At 37.8% G+C, this 16,358-nt stretch overlaps 2 protein-coding genes across 2 annotated transcripts; both read right to left on the bottom strand.

Moving 5' to 3' along the window:
* Window positions 1–4,758: 4,758 nt before the first annotated feature.
* Window positions 4,759–7,681, bottom strand: LOC140184556 (uncharacterized). Its single transcript, XM_072236515.1, has 2 exons — window positions 6,883–7,681; window positions 4,759–6,809 (listed from the first exon to the last, which is right to left on the bottom strand). The coding sequence occupies exons 1-2, from the start codon at window positions 7,255–7,257 to the stop codon at window positions 6,801–6,803; spliced, it is 384 nt and encodes a 127-aa protein (XP_072092616.1). The 5' UTR covers window positions 7,258–7,681; the 3' UTR covers window positions 4,759–6,800.
* A 3,537-nt stretch (window positions 7,682–11,218) lies between these two features.
* Window positions 11,219–15,060, bottom strand: LOC112800719 (uncharacterized). Its single transcript, XM_025843087.2, has 4 exons — window positions 14,396–15,060; window positions 14,212–14,322; window positions 13,986–14,099; window positions 11,219–11,419 (listed from the first exon to the last, which is right to left on the bottom strand). Exons 1-3 carry the CDS (start codon window positions 14,859–14,861, stop codon window positions 14,035–14,037), a joined length of 642 nt encoding a protein of 213 aa, XP_025698872.1. The 5' UTR covers window positions 14,862–15,060; the 3' UTR covers window positions 11,219–11,419; window positions 13,986–14,034.
* Window positions 15,061–16,358: the final 1,298 nt, after the last annotated feature.

Raw genomic sequence — 16,358 nt, 5'->3', positions numbered from 1 at the left:
CACTGTATTAAAAATACAAAATAAAAAAAAAGGAAGGTTACCTTGAGTCCGATCACAACGCCAGAACCTCGTGTTTATGGTGAAGGAAGGGAAGAGCGATAACAACTTCTGGTCAGATGACTTCTTCTCTCAAATTTTCATAAACCCATCAAATACAACCCTACGACTACGTCATTGATGGGGAGATGAAGAAGAAGTCAGAGGGTAGAAGAAGAAGAGACGAGTGAAGTGAAGTGTTTGTGTTGGGGGAGAAAATTGTTTTTCATACTATATAACAACTATATGGTGTTGTTTTTGGCTTTCAAGGGCGCCAAACCCAAAACGATGTCGTTTTGGACCCGTCCCATGTTGCAATCCGAGGCCACGTCAGCGCTCCGGTGATGAGTCATCACCTGAAATATGGCCAGGGACTAGTTTGAGTTATCGGAGCTCTATCTGGAGGACTACAATAGGGAAATCGGGATCTTAGGGATTACTATGAATAATTCCGTGAATCTCAGGGACGACTATGGGTATTTACTCGCCAATGTTAACATAGGTAGGCTATCGTTCTATTTCATTGTGGCTTGGCTAATCCATCTGGAGTTTGATAGCATGGTTTGGGATTGCTAGAAGATTGAGAACTCTTGGAATATTTTTGTGAAAAACTTTTAGCAGGCTCTTAAGGACTAAAATATGTCCGTTTTTCGGGATATTTTTTAAAGAAAGAGAATGCATAGACTTCAAGGTATTGTGAATTGTCTTTCTAACGGTAGCAACGATTTCCTTAAAGACTTACAATTTCATTTATGAAAAGACTACGAAAAAGTTCTTACTCAACAAAAGTTTTTATGGAACCAAAAATCTAGGAGTAAATTGTTAAAATTTGGGGTTCGTAACACCAGATTTTTTTTATGGCTCTACTATAATTAGAAGGAGAAAAAATAAAGCCCTTGCTCTTCAGAATGAAGATGACTCTTGGCTTACAGAGAAGAATGATATTGAACAACTTGCTTCTTCCTACTTCTCCAATTTATATCGAGATGATCAAGAGTGTACACCTTTTTTTTAAGGAACGAGTTTCCGACTCTCAATGATTTGGATCTGAATATTATAGGCCACAGTGTGATAACTCATCATGAGATTAAAGATGCCTTATTTGGGATGGAAAGTCTAAAAGCTCCGAAAAGAGATGATATTCAAGCAATCTTCTATCAACAACATTGGGACATAATCGGTATTGATCTCTGCAACCTGGTGCGGAATATTTTTCAAAACTTTAGCAATGTTGATTATCTTAATGAAACCTTTATCACCCTTATTTCTAAATTGGAGCCTGTTACTAGCCTCAAGCAGATGAGGCTAAAAAACCTGTGTAATGTGTCGTACAAGATTGTCACTAAGATCCTTATTAGTCGGATGAGAAGAATTATGGAGAAACTAGTTTGACCCACCTAATGTAGCTTTGTGCCAAGAAGACATAGTTTGGATAATATCATCATTGCTCAAGAAGTCATCCATTCTATAAGGAATAAAAAAGGAAGAAAGACTATAAGGCTATCAAGATTGACTTTGAGAAAGCTTATGACAAGCTGAAATGGTCCTTTGTGAAGGACACATTGATTGATATTGAGTTCCCTACCCATACTATTGAACTAATTCTGGCCTGTATCTCAACTGCTAGAATGAGAGTCCTTTAGAATGGAGAGAAACTAGAAGAGTTCAAACCAACGAGAGGTATTCATCAGAGCGACCCTATTTTTTCCTATATTTTTGTTTTGTACATTGAGCGCCTTTCCCAGTTGATCAATTGTGTTGTCAACCATGGCTTCTAGAAGCTGATTTGCAATAAAAGAAGAGGACCTGCTCTATCCCATCTCTGCTTTACATATGACTTAATTTTGTTTGTTGAAGCAAGTTTGAAACAGGCAGATATTATCAATAGATGTCTTAATGCCTTCTGTGATAGCTCCGGCTAGAGAGTTAGCCAAGAAAAAACTTGAGTTTTCTTCTCCAAGAATGTAGGAAACATGGTCAGAGAGGAGATAAGTAATGCTTTTTTCTAGAACTGACAATTTGAGAAAGTATCTTGGGGTTCCTCTCCATCACACTAAGGTCTTACACACCACCTTTGGTGAGATCATTAACAAGCTCAATACCAGACCCAATTCATGGAAGGCTTCCTCCTTATCATTAGCAGGGCGATATACCATGGTGAATTCTGTCCTATCTGCTACTCCCTCTTATACTATGCAAATTGCCTTACTCCCTACTATTACTTGTAACTCCATTGATTGTAAATGCAAGAATTTTCTCTGGAAAGAAACAGAAGAAACGAAAAAGATCCATCTTTTTAGCTGGAAAAAAGTGGGCAATCCTAAAAAGAATAGTGGCTTGGGGACTCAACATGCTAGCACGCTGAACCAAGCTTTCATGATGAAGGTTGGATGAGGGCTCATTGAAAGAAAGGATGCCTTATGGGTAAGAGTTTTGAGATCAAAATATAATGCGAGTGATGATATCATGCTTAGAGTGGAACGAAAGCAAGCAATTCTAACCTGTGGAAGGGTGTCTGTGTAAGCTGGGAGCATGTTAAAAATAACACTTAGGAGATGGTTCGAGAAGAAAGTTTTGGGAGCACAACTGGGTGCTAAATCAGGGATGGCTAGCCACTCATGCCAATCAGCTAGGTTACAATAACATTAATTATGCTAGCTCTCTAATAAACTTTCTTAATGTTTTAGGTGATTGGGACATTGAGGGGATGAATGAATGGTTACCAGACAATATTGTCATCAAGATAGCTGCCTAGGCACCGCCGTCACCTTGGAAGGATACAGATGAAGTTGCATGGGATCTCACCTTAGATGGTTTTTTCAAGCTCAAGTCAGTATATACAACTCTTCAGGATACCCAAGTCGCCTCTAACAACATCTTTAATCTTGTTTGAAAATGGAGAAGGCAGGAACGCTCTTGTCTTTTCTTTGGGTGGTTACATACGATGCAATCCTAACAAACTTGGAAAGAAAGAGACGCCACTTTACGATGGATGTTTGCTGTTTTAGATGCAGAAATAGTACAGAAACCACCCTTCATGTCTTACGTGATTGCTTTTTTGCTAAGAATGTTTGGCAGAATGTTTTACCTCGTGATCAAATTCCTTCCTTCCTTGGCTCTGATCTTTAGAATTGCCTTTCCAATAACATTTCAAAGAGGACTAATTGGTCCAACCTTTTAGGAACTGCTGCTTCCCACCTTTGGTTTTGCTGCAACAAACTAGTTTTTGACAAAAAATTAGTCTCTTAATCTTCGGAAATTATCCAGATCAAGGATAAGCATGATGAGTCTTTAGAGATCATTTGGGTAGATATATCATTGGCTACTCTTGTAATCTTGGCAGTTGCTCAATTATGCATGTGGAGTTGTGGGGAGTTGCGAGAGGTCTCCAAATTGCTACGGCCAACGAATTCCAACACATTGTCTTTGAAGCAGATTTTGCCTCTACCCTCAATTTCGTGAAGAATGGATATGTTACAGCTCATCCCTGTGTAACACCCTAACTACCAAAGCTCACGCTTCCGGCTGCGCAACTCTGATAGCTTGGACATTACGACGACACTTAGACTATTTAATACTAAAATATGAGCCTGTTTAAAACTTTAAACCGCAAAACCGCTCCCAAAAAAATACTTTTGCTATACAACGAACATCCATACATACCATACAACTTATAGAAACTCATAAAGAGTACATCCATATATATATACATACATATATATAAGTAATATTACAAACATTAACCAATACAATCCCTATCCCTCTTAAAGAGTATATCAAGATGAAGGCGATGGTACAAAAATAATAATCTAAAGCAATACAGAGCATCTTAATAACAAATCAATAAACTCTTGTGACTTCTGCGCCCATATCCTGAAAGGGGAAAAATGTAGGGGGGTGAGAACATCATCCTCGAAAGGGTTCTCAGTAGAGGGTTTTTGGGAATTACTGTAATAGGATACGTGAAGATAAACCGTACCAGTGATTAATAACTGTCTTATGCCTCTTTTCAAAAATAACAGTTTACAATAAAAGTAAAGTCGAAAATCTTTTCTAAAAGAGGAACCGTTCAATTCTCAAAAACATCAAAAGCCTTTCAAAAATGTTTATCTATGCTGAACCAAAATAGCCCTTCATATTTTTCCAAACCAGGAACACCAAACCGAAACCAACCATCGGTCCATCTCAATTCAACCACGGCCCTAGGCCCAAACAATCCAATCCAACAACCAATCACCACAGTCCAACAGAGTCTCAGTAGCAAACACAAATAGAAATATGCAAGCACAAACAAACAGTTATTGCAAGTAGAACAATTAACAGTTAATCACATAGGCAAACCAAATACAATATGCACACCCAAATAATTTCACATAGATGCATATGATGCATGCCTGTCCCTAGTGGCTGATGATATCATCTGTCGGTTATAAAGCCAACCCGACAAGTCCTGGTAGCTAACCATTGGACTGTCCCTCTGTCGCGCATCCCCAACTCGAGTTATACTCATCATAAACTTGATCATAATCATGATCCATATCCATCACCCTCACTGGTGAATATTTACGGGGGCGAGCTCATCCGGGACTTTCACAGTGCCCGGCCACACTTATGACATAGGGTCAAAAGAGCTTCAAGTCTCAACCTGGAGCACGTGATGGCTAGTCACTGCTTTCTCCCAGGGAAACTCTTATCTCCAATAGTGGAAGTGCAACATCACAACTTATCAATATCTCAGTATAAATGCTTTCATTCTCAGCCATTGATCAACATCCATCTCAGCCATCCGACTCATGGTTCAATCCAGAACCAGCTAATATTCATATCATCCACAGCCATACCGGCTCACGGTTCAATCCAGAACCAGCCAATATTCTTATCATACACAGCCATTCCGGCTCACAACAAAACAGCACTTCCACATTCAACATCATCAATTCATAAAATCGGCATTTAAGCCATAAATCACTTTTCCTCAAATCATTTCACTTTGAAATCAAGTTTCAACTCTTTCAGCCTTGGCTTTAAAGATCTCATTTCTCAAATCATCTCAGGCTCGCAAGCCACCTTTACTCAAGGTAAAATTTCCCTTTTGAAAACAATGCCACTCTCGGCATCCTCTTTCCAAAACTTCCAAAACTGTGGCAAGTTAATGATTTATTTCAAAGTATTCAAAATCACCCATACAACGATGGGATTTTATAACAAAAGCTTCTCGGAAGAGTCCCAAGTCTTTAGGGGAGAATAACATAACTCACTTCGCCAAGTTCATTTTAAATTCATTAAAACAACTTTGGTTTCCTGATTTGAATAGTATAATAGGGTCTAAGCCAATCCGAGTCATGTAATCAATTATTCTTTTCAAAGCCATTTCCTTTACTTAAGCAAAGGCTTCAATTCCATAATTTAATCTGAAGCGTTTAAAACTGCTAAGAGAATCATTTTTGTTGTGTTGAACTAGAGTTCAAAGGGTACTCTGAATCTTATTCAAAACGTCAAATAATGAGGTTCATCAATCGAAATCCAATTCCTTTTAAAATCACGAAAACTCTTCCAATGGGCACCCTTTATGTCAAATAGAGAAAAACATAAACTCGTTTTACCTTTTAAAACAGCCTCAAGGCAAAATTCTCTTTCGAATAACTTGTACACAAGGACATACTATTCTTCTTGGAAAATAAAGAGAAATCATGATTCTCTTTTCAGTAATTCTTTCAAAGCATAGCTTCATCGTTCTTCATAATTGATCTAAGTAAAGATAATAAAAGAAGCCCTAAATTCACAATCCTCCAAGTAAATAGGAAAGGCATTAAACTCAAAATTTCCCAAATAACATTTCAAATAAAGCCTCAGATTTTATAGAAATTTCGGCAGCATCTCCCCTAAAACTTGGACTTTGCCACCCGGATCGGGTCCCAACTAAACTGTTCCTCATTCCTTTTCAACTGCTTAAAACCAGAAATCAATTCAAAAGCAAGCCAAATCTAACAATCGCCAAAGTGGCGTATCTCAAGGAAACCATTTAAAAAACCAACTCAATATAACCCGATTTAACTCATTTCCAAAGCTTTAAAGAAACGGCTCAGTAACAAATCGTTTGTCCAAGCCAAGTCAAATAAAGTAAACCAGGCTGAATTCAAAAGTACATTCTACTTCCCACATTATCCAAAAAATCAACTGAACTCAAATCAATTCATAACGGACTAACCCGATTTCAAAGCTTTAAAAGAATCAACTTCAAAAGCATCTCGTTTCACAAACCATACAACAATCCATTCATCAAAACCAAACAATAATCCATTCAACATATATTACATTCATCCAGGAAAATTAACATCACATAAGGCTTATACAATCACCAACTACATTGTTTCACATCAGTATCCATATATAATAATTCCAATAATAAACTATAATTTTTGGAAAGCGCCCCTACCTCAAAACGTAAAACCATAGCCCAAATGCCTCATCAAGTCCTTTCCGCCTCAAACCGAACTGACGGGAACTAAAACCTCGGCTCCCAGCCACTTTTACAACAGTCTCAACAACTCTAATCACAACATACAACAACCGAAACTCAATCGTATAGCAACTAACGCCACAAACCTCAGCGTATGATAACAGAACAGTAACTAAAGGGCTTTCAAATCAAAAATGCTTACTGAACCGAAGGAGAAACAACTGAACCGAGACAGCGGCAGTCTCCGAACCGGCTCAGCGGCAGCCCAGCAGCCACCTCAAGCGGCAGCGGCGACGAATTCTAATCACGACGACTGAAACCAACAGGCAGTGACCATAGTAACCTCAGAATTCAAAAAGGACAGAAACCTCAAATAAAACCCTTACCGGAAGAGTTCTCCGGCGACGGCATCGAGGTTCTCCAGTGACACCACAGCAACATACGGCGAGCCCAGCAGCTCCGGTGATGGACCTTCGGCGACGGTGGAGGAAAGGCGGCGACCCTCCACAACGGCGAGCCCAGCAACGCGGTGACGACAACCTCGCAGCGGCTCCTGTTCGCGCATCCTCTCTCCCTGAGCGTGTGATCAGTCGCGGTGGTAGAGACAAGTTCGACAGCGGAAGCCCGTCAAAACCACCGGCGCTGTGCTTCCTCCACGCTCGCGAGCTCGACGACGGCAATGTAGTGAGGGCGACGACAACGACGCAGCGTGGGCGCGGTGGCGACGAAGGCGCGGCGGCCACCAAGCCCGCGACAACCATCACTCGCGGACCATCCCTTTCCTTGGTTCTGCTCTTTGTGGCGACGGTGCAGACGGCGTGGTGGTGGCGGGCTGATCGGTGGCAGCGGCATGGCTCACCTTCTCTCCTGAGCGCAGCTCTGCCCCCTCTCCCTTGGATCCATTTTCTTCTTCGTCCCTTCTTCCCATTATTGTTGTGACCGGTTTCAGAAAGGGGAAGGGTTTGTGCCTCTGCTATTGGGTCTGAGAAAATATCATATGGGGTAGGGTTTCGGCGGCTAAAGGTTAGGGGAAAAGGGTTTTCATTTTGAAAATTAGGGTTAAGGGCATTATGGTAATTTCACATAAAATTGAAAATAATATAGTAATTGAAACCCAATGTAAATCCAACACTAATAGTATATGAAAAATACTATTTGCTCATCAATTTTTACAAATTATTTTCAATAAAGTGTCCCAACCAAATAATTAGAAATAATATACTTAATTTCTTCATTTTCCAAAATACAAATATCAATATTCTAAAATATTAATTATTTAGTCCAAAATCATATAAAAATCCTTTTTATTTCACAACTACCAACCATATGATTTAAATATAGAAAATAATTCAATAATTGTAAAATTGGATAATAATCATAACTTATCTCAAATTCAATAAATCAAAACTTGCCTTAATTATCTTTAATAAAATAATTTCTGAAATTAAGGCTATAAATAAATATATGATTTGAGACTTGATCATAAAAAGACTTTTCAAAGATTCTGGTTCTTACATTCTACCCATCTTACAAAAATTTTCGTCCTTAAAAATTGATACAAAACGAAAGGACTTTCATAATAGTTCACCCTTGAACACATTTAAGGAATAAGCAAAATATCTTAACATATAAACATATATACAATTTTCAAATACTTGGATGGTCGTATGCATAAAGATACAAAGGTAGGAGTGTGATTGCAATGCAAACGTTACGAAATAGGCTCAATGCACAAGGTCATATGATCTCAAGGCTTTACAAAAACTTGAGGTACCAAAATAGGGTGCAAATCAAGATAGGCGTTCACAAGGCAAAAATGACATGGTTCAAACGTGTGATAGTAAAGTAAGGCATCGAAGGCTATAAACCATGATGGGGTTAAAACGACATGCTTAGCATCCGCACGCTAATCTCATATCAACCTCAAGGCTTCAACTTTCCAACTCCGTCAAGCACTTTTCAATCCCCATAACCGATCATAAGCCTAACGATCGCAAGCCCTGTTCGCAAGGGACAAAACACCCACAACTCATAACATGGTACACCTATCGTTTCACCTTCCATATACACATATCACATCTTAAAGAACTAACACATCGTGTTACTACATCTACAAATCACACGTGACATCAAAACAGTTCTCAAGTCTACTCAGAAGGATGCAAGATTTAGAAAGGAGAGTCAATTGTCAAGGATAATACTCATAGATTCGAGGGAATGTATCCAATCCCAGACAACAAGGATGATCAAGCAAATGAAGTTTGTTAGAAATAAATCAATTGACAACCTCAAAGATAACCCTTGTATCAAAGAAATCCAACAGGTCCAATAAAAAGAAAAATTCAGCGCATTATTTTGAAACAAATTCAAGCTAAGTCGAAGAAGCATGAGGTTTGCAGTAGAGAAGATTTCAAACCCAAGACAAAGCCCACCGAACTCAAGAGCATGATTAAAAATACTTCCGAATGCATTGTTCACAAAAGAATTGAAAACTTGCGAAAAAATCATTTCGCAACCTAAAAGAAAGTCAAGCAATAAACATTCTTCAAGAGAATAACAAAAGCATAAACGTGGCTTTGCTGTAATACAACTTCATGTTGAAATAGATAATGTAGAATGTTAAAAACAAACTGTAAACATGTTTGGCCAAGAGTTCAAACATTTCCTCAAATATTTTAGAAAGATAGTTAAATGCACAACATAACCAAAAGTAATTCATAAAACTCGGAAGAGAAATTAAATGCTTGTTCAAAATTTTCCAAAGCCCATATTCAAACAAGCGTGTATTACATTTATAGCGAGGACAAAAGAGGAAGTTAAACTCTCTTTAGAAAAGAAATTTCGAAGTAAAATTTTGCTTACAATCTGGTAAGGAAACAAGTGGTGCGTTACAAACGGACAGGTTTCCATTAAACATGGAAACTTTTCAAAACCTCATTTAAAATAGCGCATGTCAACTTTAAAACAATTTTTGTCAAAAATTGAACAATGGTTTCAATTATAACCAAGCAACTAAAAAAATAAGTTCGATTTGGAACTTCTTCAAAGATACTCCAATCTGCTTTATAAAATTCAAAACAAGACTCTAAAAGTATACTTGAAATCACCATCTCACAACAATATTCAAGAAGATTAGGATTTACTTGAAAAGGCATCAAGCCATACAAGAAAAGATCTTAAACTAAAATAGTTCAAACAAGATCCACTAGGCTTGTGTCATCAACAATCTTTCAATTGATCCAAAGAATACAAAGTCATAGGAAAAGACAACCCAATCATTAGTAGTTCCTCAAGGATAAACCTTTGACTAAAAACTCTTGTAGAGACAATGAGAGAATAAACGATGCACTAATTTGAAACGAATCAAACTGACTCATATAAGGATGAGATTCACCAGAGAAGAAAAATCAAGATCAATGGTAATGTCCACAAAATGTAAAAGTTTAGTTAAAAATAAGGTCAAGTATGACATTCATAGAGATGGAAGGTTTAATAGAGAATTTAGTCCGTTCATAGGAAGAAAGCTACGAGTCCAACACTTTCAAAAGAACAACAATGGCATAAACCATATAACATGCTAAATCAAACTCAATTCAAAATAAGTTAAGTAAAGCTTATCAAACGAAACTCAACCGGGACAAAAGTGATAAATCCTTTCTTTTCAAAATATTGAAAAATACCCAAATACATAATCAAATGAAGATGTGCATTGGAACTATAGTAAAATTACTAGAAAGCCAAATTGTAATTTAAGATAAATGTAGTTCCACAAACCAGTAAAAATATAGGCGAGGTAGAAAAGATAGATAATTGCTAAGCGGTATGATAAATCTTCAAAATTTCATGTATAGATAAGTATATATCTATTCAACAGCAATTTTCATAAAATCTCAAAATTGGCTGTGCTCACTGTCAAATAAGAGAAAAACTGAATCAACAATTTCTCTAATAATGGACTCGGAATCCCAGAGTTAAAATGCATAGCGCATTAGGACAAATTCAAAGCCATATCAAAGAATACATGAATCAAGAAGAATTCAAACAGAGAAAGATAGATGCAAGAAGGATTTTAAACAAGCATATGCATTTAAGATCAAACAAGAATGCATATGAATAGAGAAACAGAGTGGAAACATCAAATTACTTTTCAAGAGGAGTAGCAAACAAGAACTTCAAGTTAGGATATGAAAGAACAGGTCAACTCGAACAAAATCCAAGATACACAACTGAATAGCCTCGAGAAATAGTTTCTAATGTTCCCAAAACCAGCGATTCGCTTTACTCAAAACTCGTATATCGCCTATGATAACCCATTAGTGCCTTCATATACGTAATTCACTAGTATTAAGCCGGCCAAACTTAATTCCAAGAATTATGCAATGCAAGACTAACAGCGTTAATCAATAGACTGTCATGTGCTTAAAACTCTAATTCTCGTCATCCGATAAGACCTAATACATGACAAACGCTCAAAGTATGCAACTGAAGCATAGTAGATCCATTCCTCAGGCTCTACAGGAAAGACCGCTCTGATACCATAATGTAACACCCTAACTACCAAAGCTCACGCTTTTGGCTGCGCAACTCTGATAGCTTGGACATTACGACGACACTTATACTATTTAATACTAAAATATGAGCCTGTTTAAAACTTTAAACGGCAAAACCGCTCCCAAAAAAATACTTTTGCTATACAACGAACATCCATACATACCATACAACTTACAGAAACTCATAAAGAGTACATCCATATATATACATACATATATATAAGTAATATTACAAACATTAACCAATACAATCCTTATCCCTCTTAAAGAGTATATCAAGATGAAGGCGAGGGTACAAAAATAATAATCTAAAGCAATATAGAGCATCTTAATAACAAATCAATAAACTCTTCATGACTTTTGCGCCCATATCCTGAAAGGGGAAAAATGTAGGGGGTGAGAACATCATCCTCGAAAGGGTTCTCAGTAGAGGGTTTTTGGGAATTACTGTAATAGGATACGTGAAGATAAACCGTACCAGTGATTAATAACCGTCTTATGCCTCTTTTCAAAAATAACAGTTTACAATAAAAGTAAAGTCGGAAATCTTTTCTAAAAGAGGAACCGTTCAATTCTCAAAAACATCAAAAGCCTTTCAAAAAGGTTTATCTATGCTGAACCAAAATAGCCCTTCAAATATTTCCAAACCAGGAACACCAAACCGAAACCAACCATCGGTCCATCTCAATTCAACCACGGCCCTAGGCCCAAACAATCCAATCCAACAACCAATCACCACAGTCCAACAGAGTCTCAGTAGCAAACACAAATAGAAATATGCAAGCACAAACAAACAGTTATTGCAAGTAGAACAATTAACAGTTAATCACATAGGCAAACCAAATACAATATGCACACCCAAACAATTTCACATAGATGCATATGATGCATACCTGTCCCTAGTGGCTGATGATATCATCTGTCGGTTATAGAGCCAACCCAACAAGTCCTTGTAGCTAACCATTGGACTGTCCCTCTGTCGCGCATCCCCAACTCGAGTTATACTCATCATAAACTTGATCATAATCATGATCCATATCCATCACCCTCACTGGTGAATATTTACGGGGGCGAGCTCATCCGGAACTTTCACAGTGCCCGACCACACTTACGACATAAGGTCAAAAGAGTTTCGAGTCTCAACCTGGAGCACGTGATGGCTAGTCACTGCTTTCTCCCAGGGAAACTCTTATCTCCAATAGTGAAAGTGCAACATCACAACTTATCAATATCTCAGCATAAATGCTTTCATTCTCAGCCATTGATCAACATCCATCTCAGCCATCCGGCTCACGGTTCAATCCAGAACCAGCTAATATTCATATCATTCACAGCCATTCCGGCTCACGGTTCAATCCAGAACCAGCCAATATTCTTATCATACAAAGCCATTCCGGCTCACAACAAAACAGCACTTCCACATTCAACATCATCAATTCATAAAATCGGCATTTAAGCCATAAATCACTTTTTCTCAAATCATTTCACTTTGAAATCAAGTTTCAACTCTTTCGGCCTTGGCTTTAAAGATCTCATTTCTCAAATCATCTCAGGCTCGCAAGCCACTTTTACTCAAGGTAAAATTCCCCTTTTGAAAACAATGCCACTCTCGGCATCCTCTTTCCAAAACTTCCAAAACCATGGCAAGTTAAGGATTTATTTCAAAGTATTCAAAATCACCCATACAACAATGGAATTTTATAACAAAAGCTTCTCGGCAGAGTCCCAAGTCTTTAGGGGAGAATAACATAACTCACTTTGCCAAGTTCATTTTAAATTCATTAAAACAACCTTCGTTTCCTGATTTGAATAGTAAAATAAGGTCTAAGCCAATCCGAGTCATGTAATCAATTACTCTTTTCAAAGCCATTTCCTTTACTTAAACAAAACCGGCTTCAATTCCATAATTTAATCTGAAGCGTTTCAAACTGCTAAGAGAATCATTTTTGTTGTGTTAAACTAGAGTTCAAAGGGTACTCTGAATCTTATTCAAAACGTCAAATAACGAGGTTCATCAATCGAAATCCAATTCCTTTTAAAATCACGAAAACTCTTCCAATGGGCACCCTTTATGTCAAATAGAGAAAAACATAAACCCGCTTTACCTTTTAAAACAACCTCAAGACAAAATTCTCTTTCGAATAACTTGTACCCAAGGACATACTATTCTTCTTGAAAAATAAGGAGAAATCATGATTCTCTTTTCAGTAATTCTTTCAAAGCATAGCTTCATCGTTCTTCATAATTGATCTAAGTAAAGATAATAAAAGAAGCCCTAAATTCACAATCTTCCAAGTAAATAGGAAACGCATTAAACTCAAAATTTCCCAAATAACATTTCAAATAAAGCCTCAGATTTTATAGAAATTTTGACAGCATCTCCCCTAAAACTTGGACTTTGCCACCCGGATCGGGTCCTAACTAAACCGTTCCTCATTCCTTTTCAACTGCTTAAAACCAGAAACCAATTCAAAAGCAAGCCAAATCTAACAATCGCCAAAGTGGCGTATCTCAAGGAAACCATTTAAAAAATCAACTCAATATAAACTGATTTAACTCATTTCCAAAACTTTAAAGAAACGGCTCAGTAACAAATCGTTTGTCCAAGCCAAGTCAAATAAAGTAAACCAGGCTGAATTCAAAAGTACATTCTACTTCCCACATTATCCAGAAAATCAACTGAACTCAAATCAATTCATAACGGACTAACCCGATTTCAAAGCTTTAAAAGAATCAACTTCAAAAGCATCTCGTTTCACAAACCATACAACAATCCATTCATCAAAACCAAACAATAATCTATTCAACATATAATTACATTTATCCAGGAAAATTAACATCACTTAAGGCTTATACAATCACCAAATACATTGTTTCACATCAGTATCCATATATAATAATTCCAATAATAAACTATAATTTTTGGAAAGCGCCTCTACCTCAAAACGCAAAACCCTAGCCCAAATGCCTCATCAAGTCCTTTTCGCCTCAAACCGAACAGACGAGAACTAAAACCTCAGCTTCTAGCCACTTTTGCAACAGTCTCAACAACTCTAATCACAACATACAACAACCGAAACTCAATCGTATAGCAACTAACGCCACAAACCTCAGCGTATGATAACAGAACAGTAACTAAAGGGCTTTCAAATCGAAAACGCTTACCGAACCGAAGGAGGAACGACTGAACCGACACAGCGGCGGTCTCCGAACCGGCTCGGCGACAGCCCAGCAGCCACCTCAAGCGGCAGCGGCGACGAATTCTAATCACGACGACTGAAACCAACAGGCAGTGACCACAGTAACCTCGGAATTCAAAAAGGACAGAAACCTCAAATAAAACCCTTACCGGAAGAGTTCTCCAGCGACGGCAGCGAGGTTCTCCAGCGACACCACAGTAACATACGGCGAGCCCAGCAGCTCCGGTGATGGACCTTCGGCGACGGTGGAGGAAAGGCGGCGACCCTCCACAACGGCGAGCCCAGCAACGCGGTGACGGCAACCTCGCAGCGGCTCCTGTTCGTGCATCCTCTCTCCCTGAACGTGTGATCAGTCGCGGTGGTAGAGACAAGTTCGACAGCGGAAACCCGACGAAACCACCGGTGCTGTGCTTCCTCCACGCTCGCGAGCTCGACGGCGGCGAGGTAGTGAGGGCGACGGTAGCGACGCGGCGTGGGCGCAGTGGCGTTGAAGGCGCGGCGGCCGCCAAGCCCGCGACAACCATCACTCGCGGACCATCCCTTTCCTCGGTTCTGCTCTTCGTGGCGACGGTGCAGACGGCGCGGTGGTGGCGGGCTGAACGGTGGCAGCGGCATGGCTCACCTTCTCTCCTGAGCGCAGCTCCGCCCCCTCTCCCTTGGATCCATTTTCTTCTTCGTCCCTTCTTTCCATTATTGTTGTGACCGATTTGAGAAAGGGGAAGGGTTTGTGCCTCTGTTATTGGATCTGAGAAGAGATCAATTAGGGTAGGGTTTCGGCGGCTGAAGGTTAGGGGAAAAGGGTTTTCATTTTGAAAATTAGGGTTAAGGGTATTATGTAATTTCACATAAAATTAAAAATAATATAGTAATTGAAACCCAATGTAAATCCAACACTAATAGTATATGGAAAAATACTATTTGCTCATCAATTTTTACAAATTATTTTTAATAAAGTGTTCCAACCAAATAATTAGAAATAATATACTTAATTTTTTTATTTTCCAAAATACAAATATCAATATTTTAAAATATTAATTATTTAGTCTAAAATCATATAAAAATCTTTTTTATTTCACAACTACTAACCATATGATTTAAATATAGAAAATAATCTAATAATTTTAAAATTAGATAATAATCATAACTTATTTCAAATTCAATAAATCAAAACTTGTCTTAATTATCTTTAATAAAATAATTTCTGAAATTAAGACTATAAATAACTATATGATTTGAGACTTAATCATAAAAAGACTTTTCAAAGATTTTGGGTCTTACGCCTGTGTGTCAATTCTAGTGGATATCAACATTCATGCTGCTCGTCTATCCCTTTCTGGTTGGTCTCGTACTATTGGGGAGGCAAATTATGTTACGGACATTCTTGTCAAGAAAGGACAAAATCTTCCCTTTGGTCTTCACTTTTTTGAAGCTCCCCCTCTTGATATTAGATTGACTCTTGATATGGATTGTATTGGTCTTTTCCGTTTTAGGGGTTCCTAGTTTTTTCCTTATTTTTTTCATTGTATTTGCGGTCTCTGACCCTTACTTCATAAAAAAAAATTGAATAGCATTAAATTTAACCTATTTAAGAGTCCATAATGTGGTCGTGGTGAAATTAAATGTCCTAGTAATAAACTAACTTGAGTTGGTTGAATGGTCAGCTCACTCATTCGCTTAAGTAAGTGTTGGGGAGTTCGAATTCCGCCTTGTATATGCAGCAACTCATTAGCCAGCGACAAACCTTTAAATGGAGCAATTGGTACTTAATCTGTCAAGTTAAAAAATACTGTGGACAACCGAAAAAATATGTCCTAATTATTGTAATTTATTGCATACAAGAAAGTTTTTTATCAATTGCTCTTTTACTATTTATATTTTTACCGCATTCTATACCACGCAATCAAATCAGTAATATAATTAAAACTTATCAATCCAAATAATAATTAAAAAAACAAATTCAGTACTTGACAATTTTTCATGAGAATGATACTTTACTAATCATTTTATTACTTAAAATGGATTATGTGCTTGCTAATTAGTGTCATATTCAAAGCACATAAGGAAACTTCTAACTATTTCTTCTAACAAATAACATAATATAATTTAGAGCCA

The sequence above is a fragment of the Arachis hypogaea genome, chromosome 5 (genome assembly GCF_003086295.3).
Source record: "Arachis hypogaea cultivar Tifrunner chromosome 5, arahy.Tifrunner.gnm2.J5K5, whole genome shotgun sequence".
In the NCBI taxonomy this organism is placed as follows: domain Eukaryota; kingdom Viridiplantae; phylum Streptophyta; class Magnoliopsida; order Fabales; family Fabaceae; genus Arachis; species Arachis hypogaea.
This window is presented reverse-complemented; position numbering and strand designations above follow the sequence as displayed.

Bases quoted from the DNA above. Each gene is read 5' to 3' on its own strand.
- LOC140184556 (XM_072236515.1), bottom strand. From the start codon at position 7,257: ATGGTTGTCGCGGGCTTGGTGGCCGCCGCGCCTTCGTCGCCACCGCGC.
- LOC112800719 (XM_025843087.2), bottom strand. From the start codon at position 14,861: ATGCCGCTGCCACCGTTCAGCCCGCCACCACCGCGCCGTCTGCACCGT. The intron at 14,323-14,395 runs GTAAGGGTTTTA...TGTTGGTTTCAG, and splicing joins GTCGCTGGAGAACTCTTCCG to TCGTCGTGATTAGAATTCGT. The intron at 14,100-14,211 runs GTAAGCGTTTTC...TGTTGTGATTAG, and splicing joins GTCGTTCCTCCTTCGGTTCG to AGTTGTTGAGACTGTTGCAA.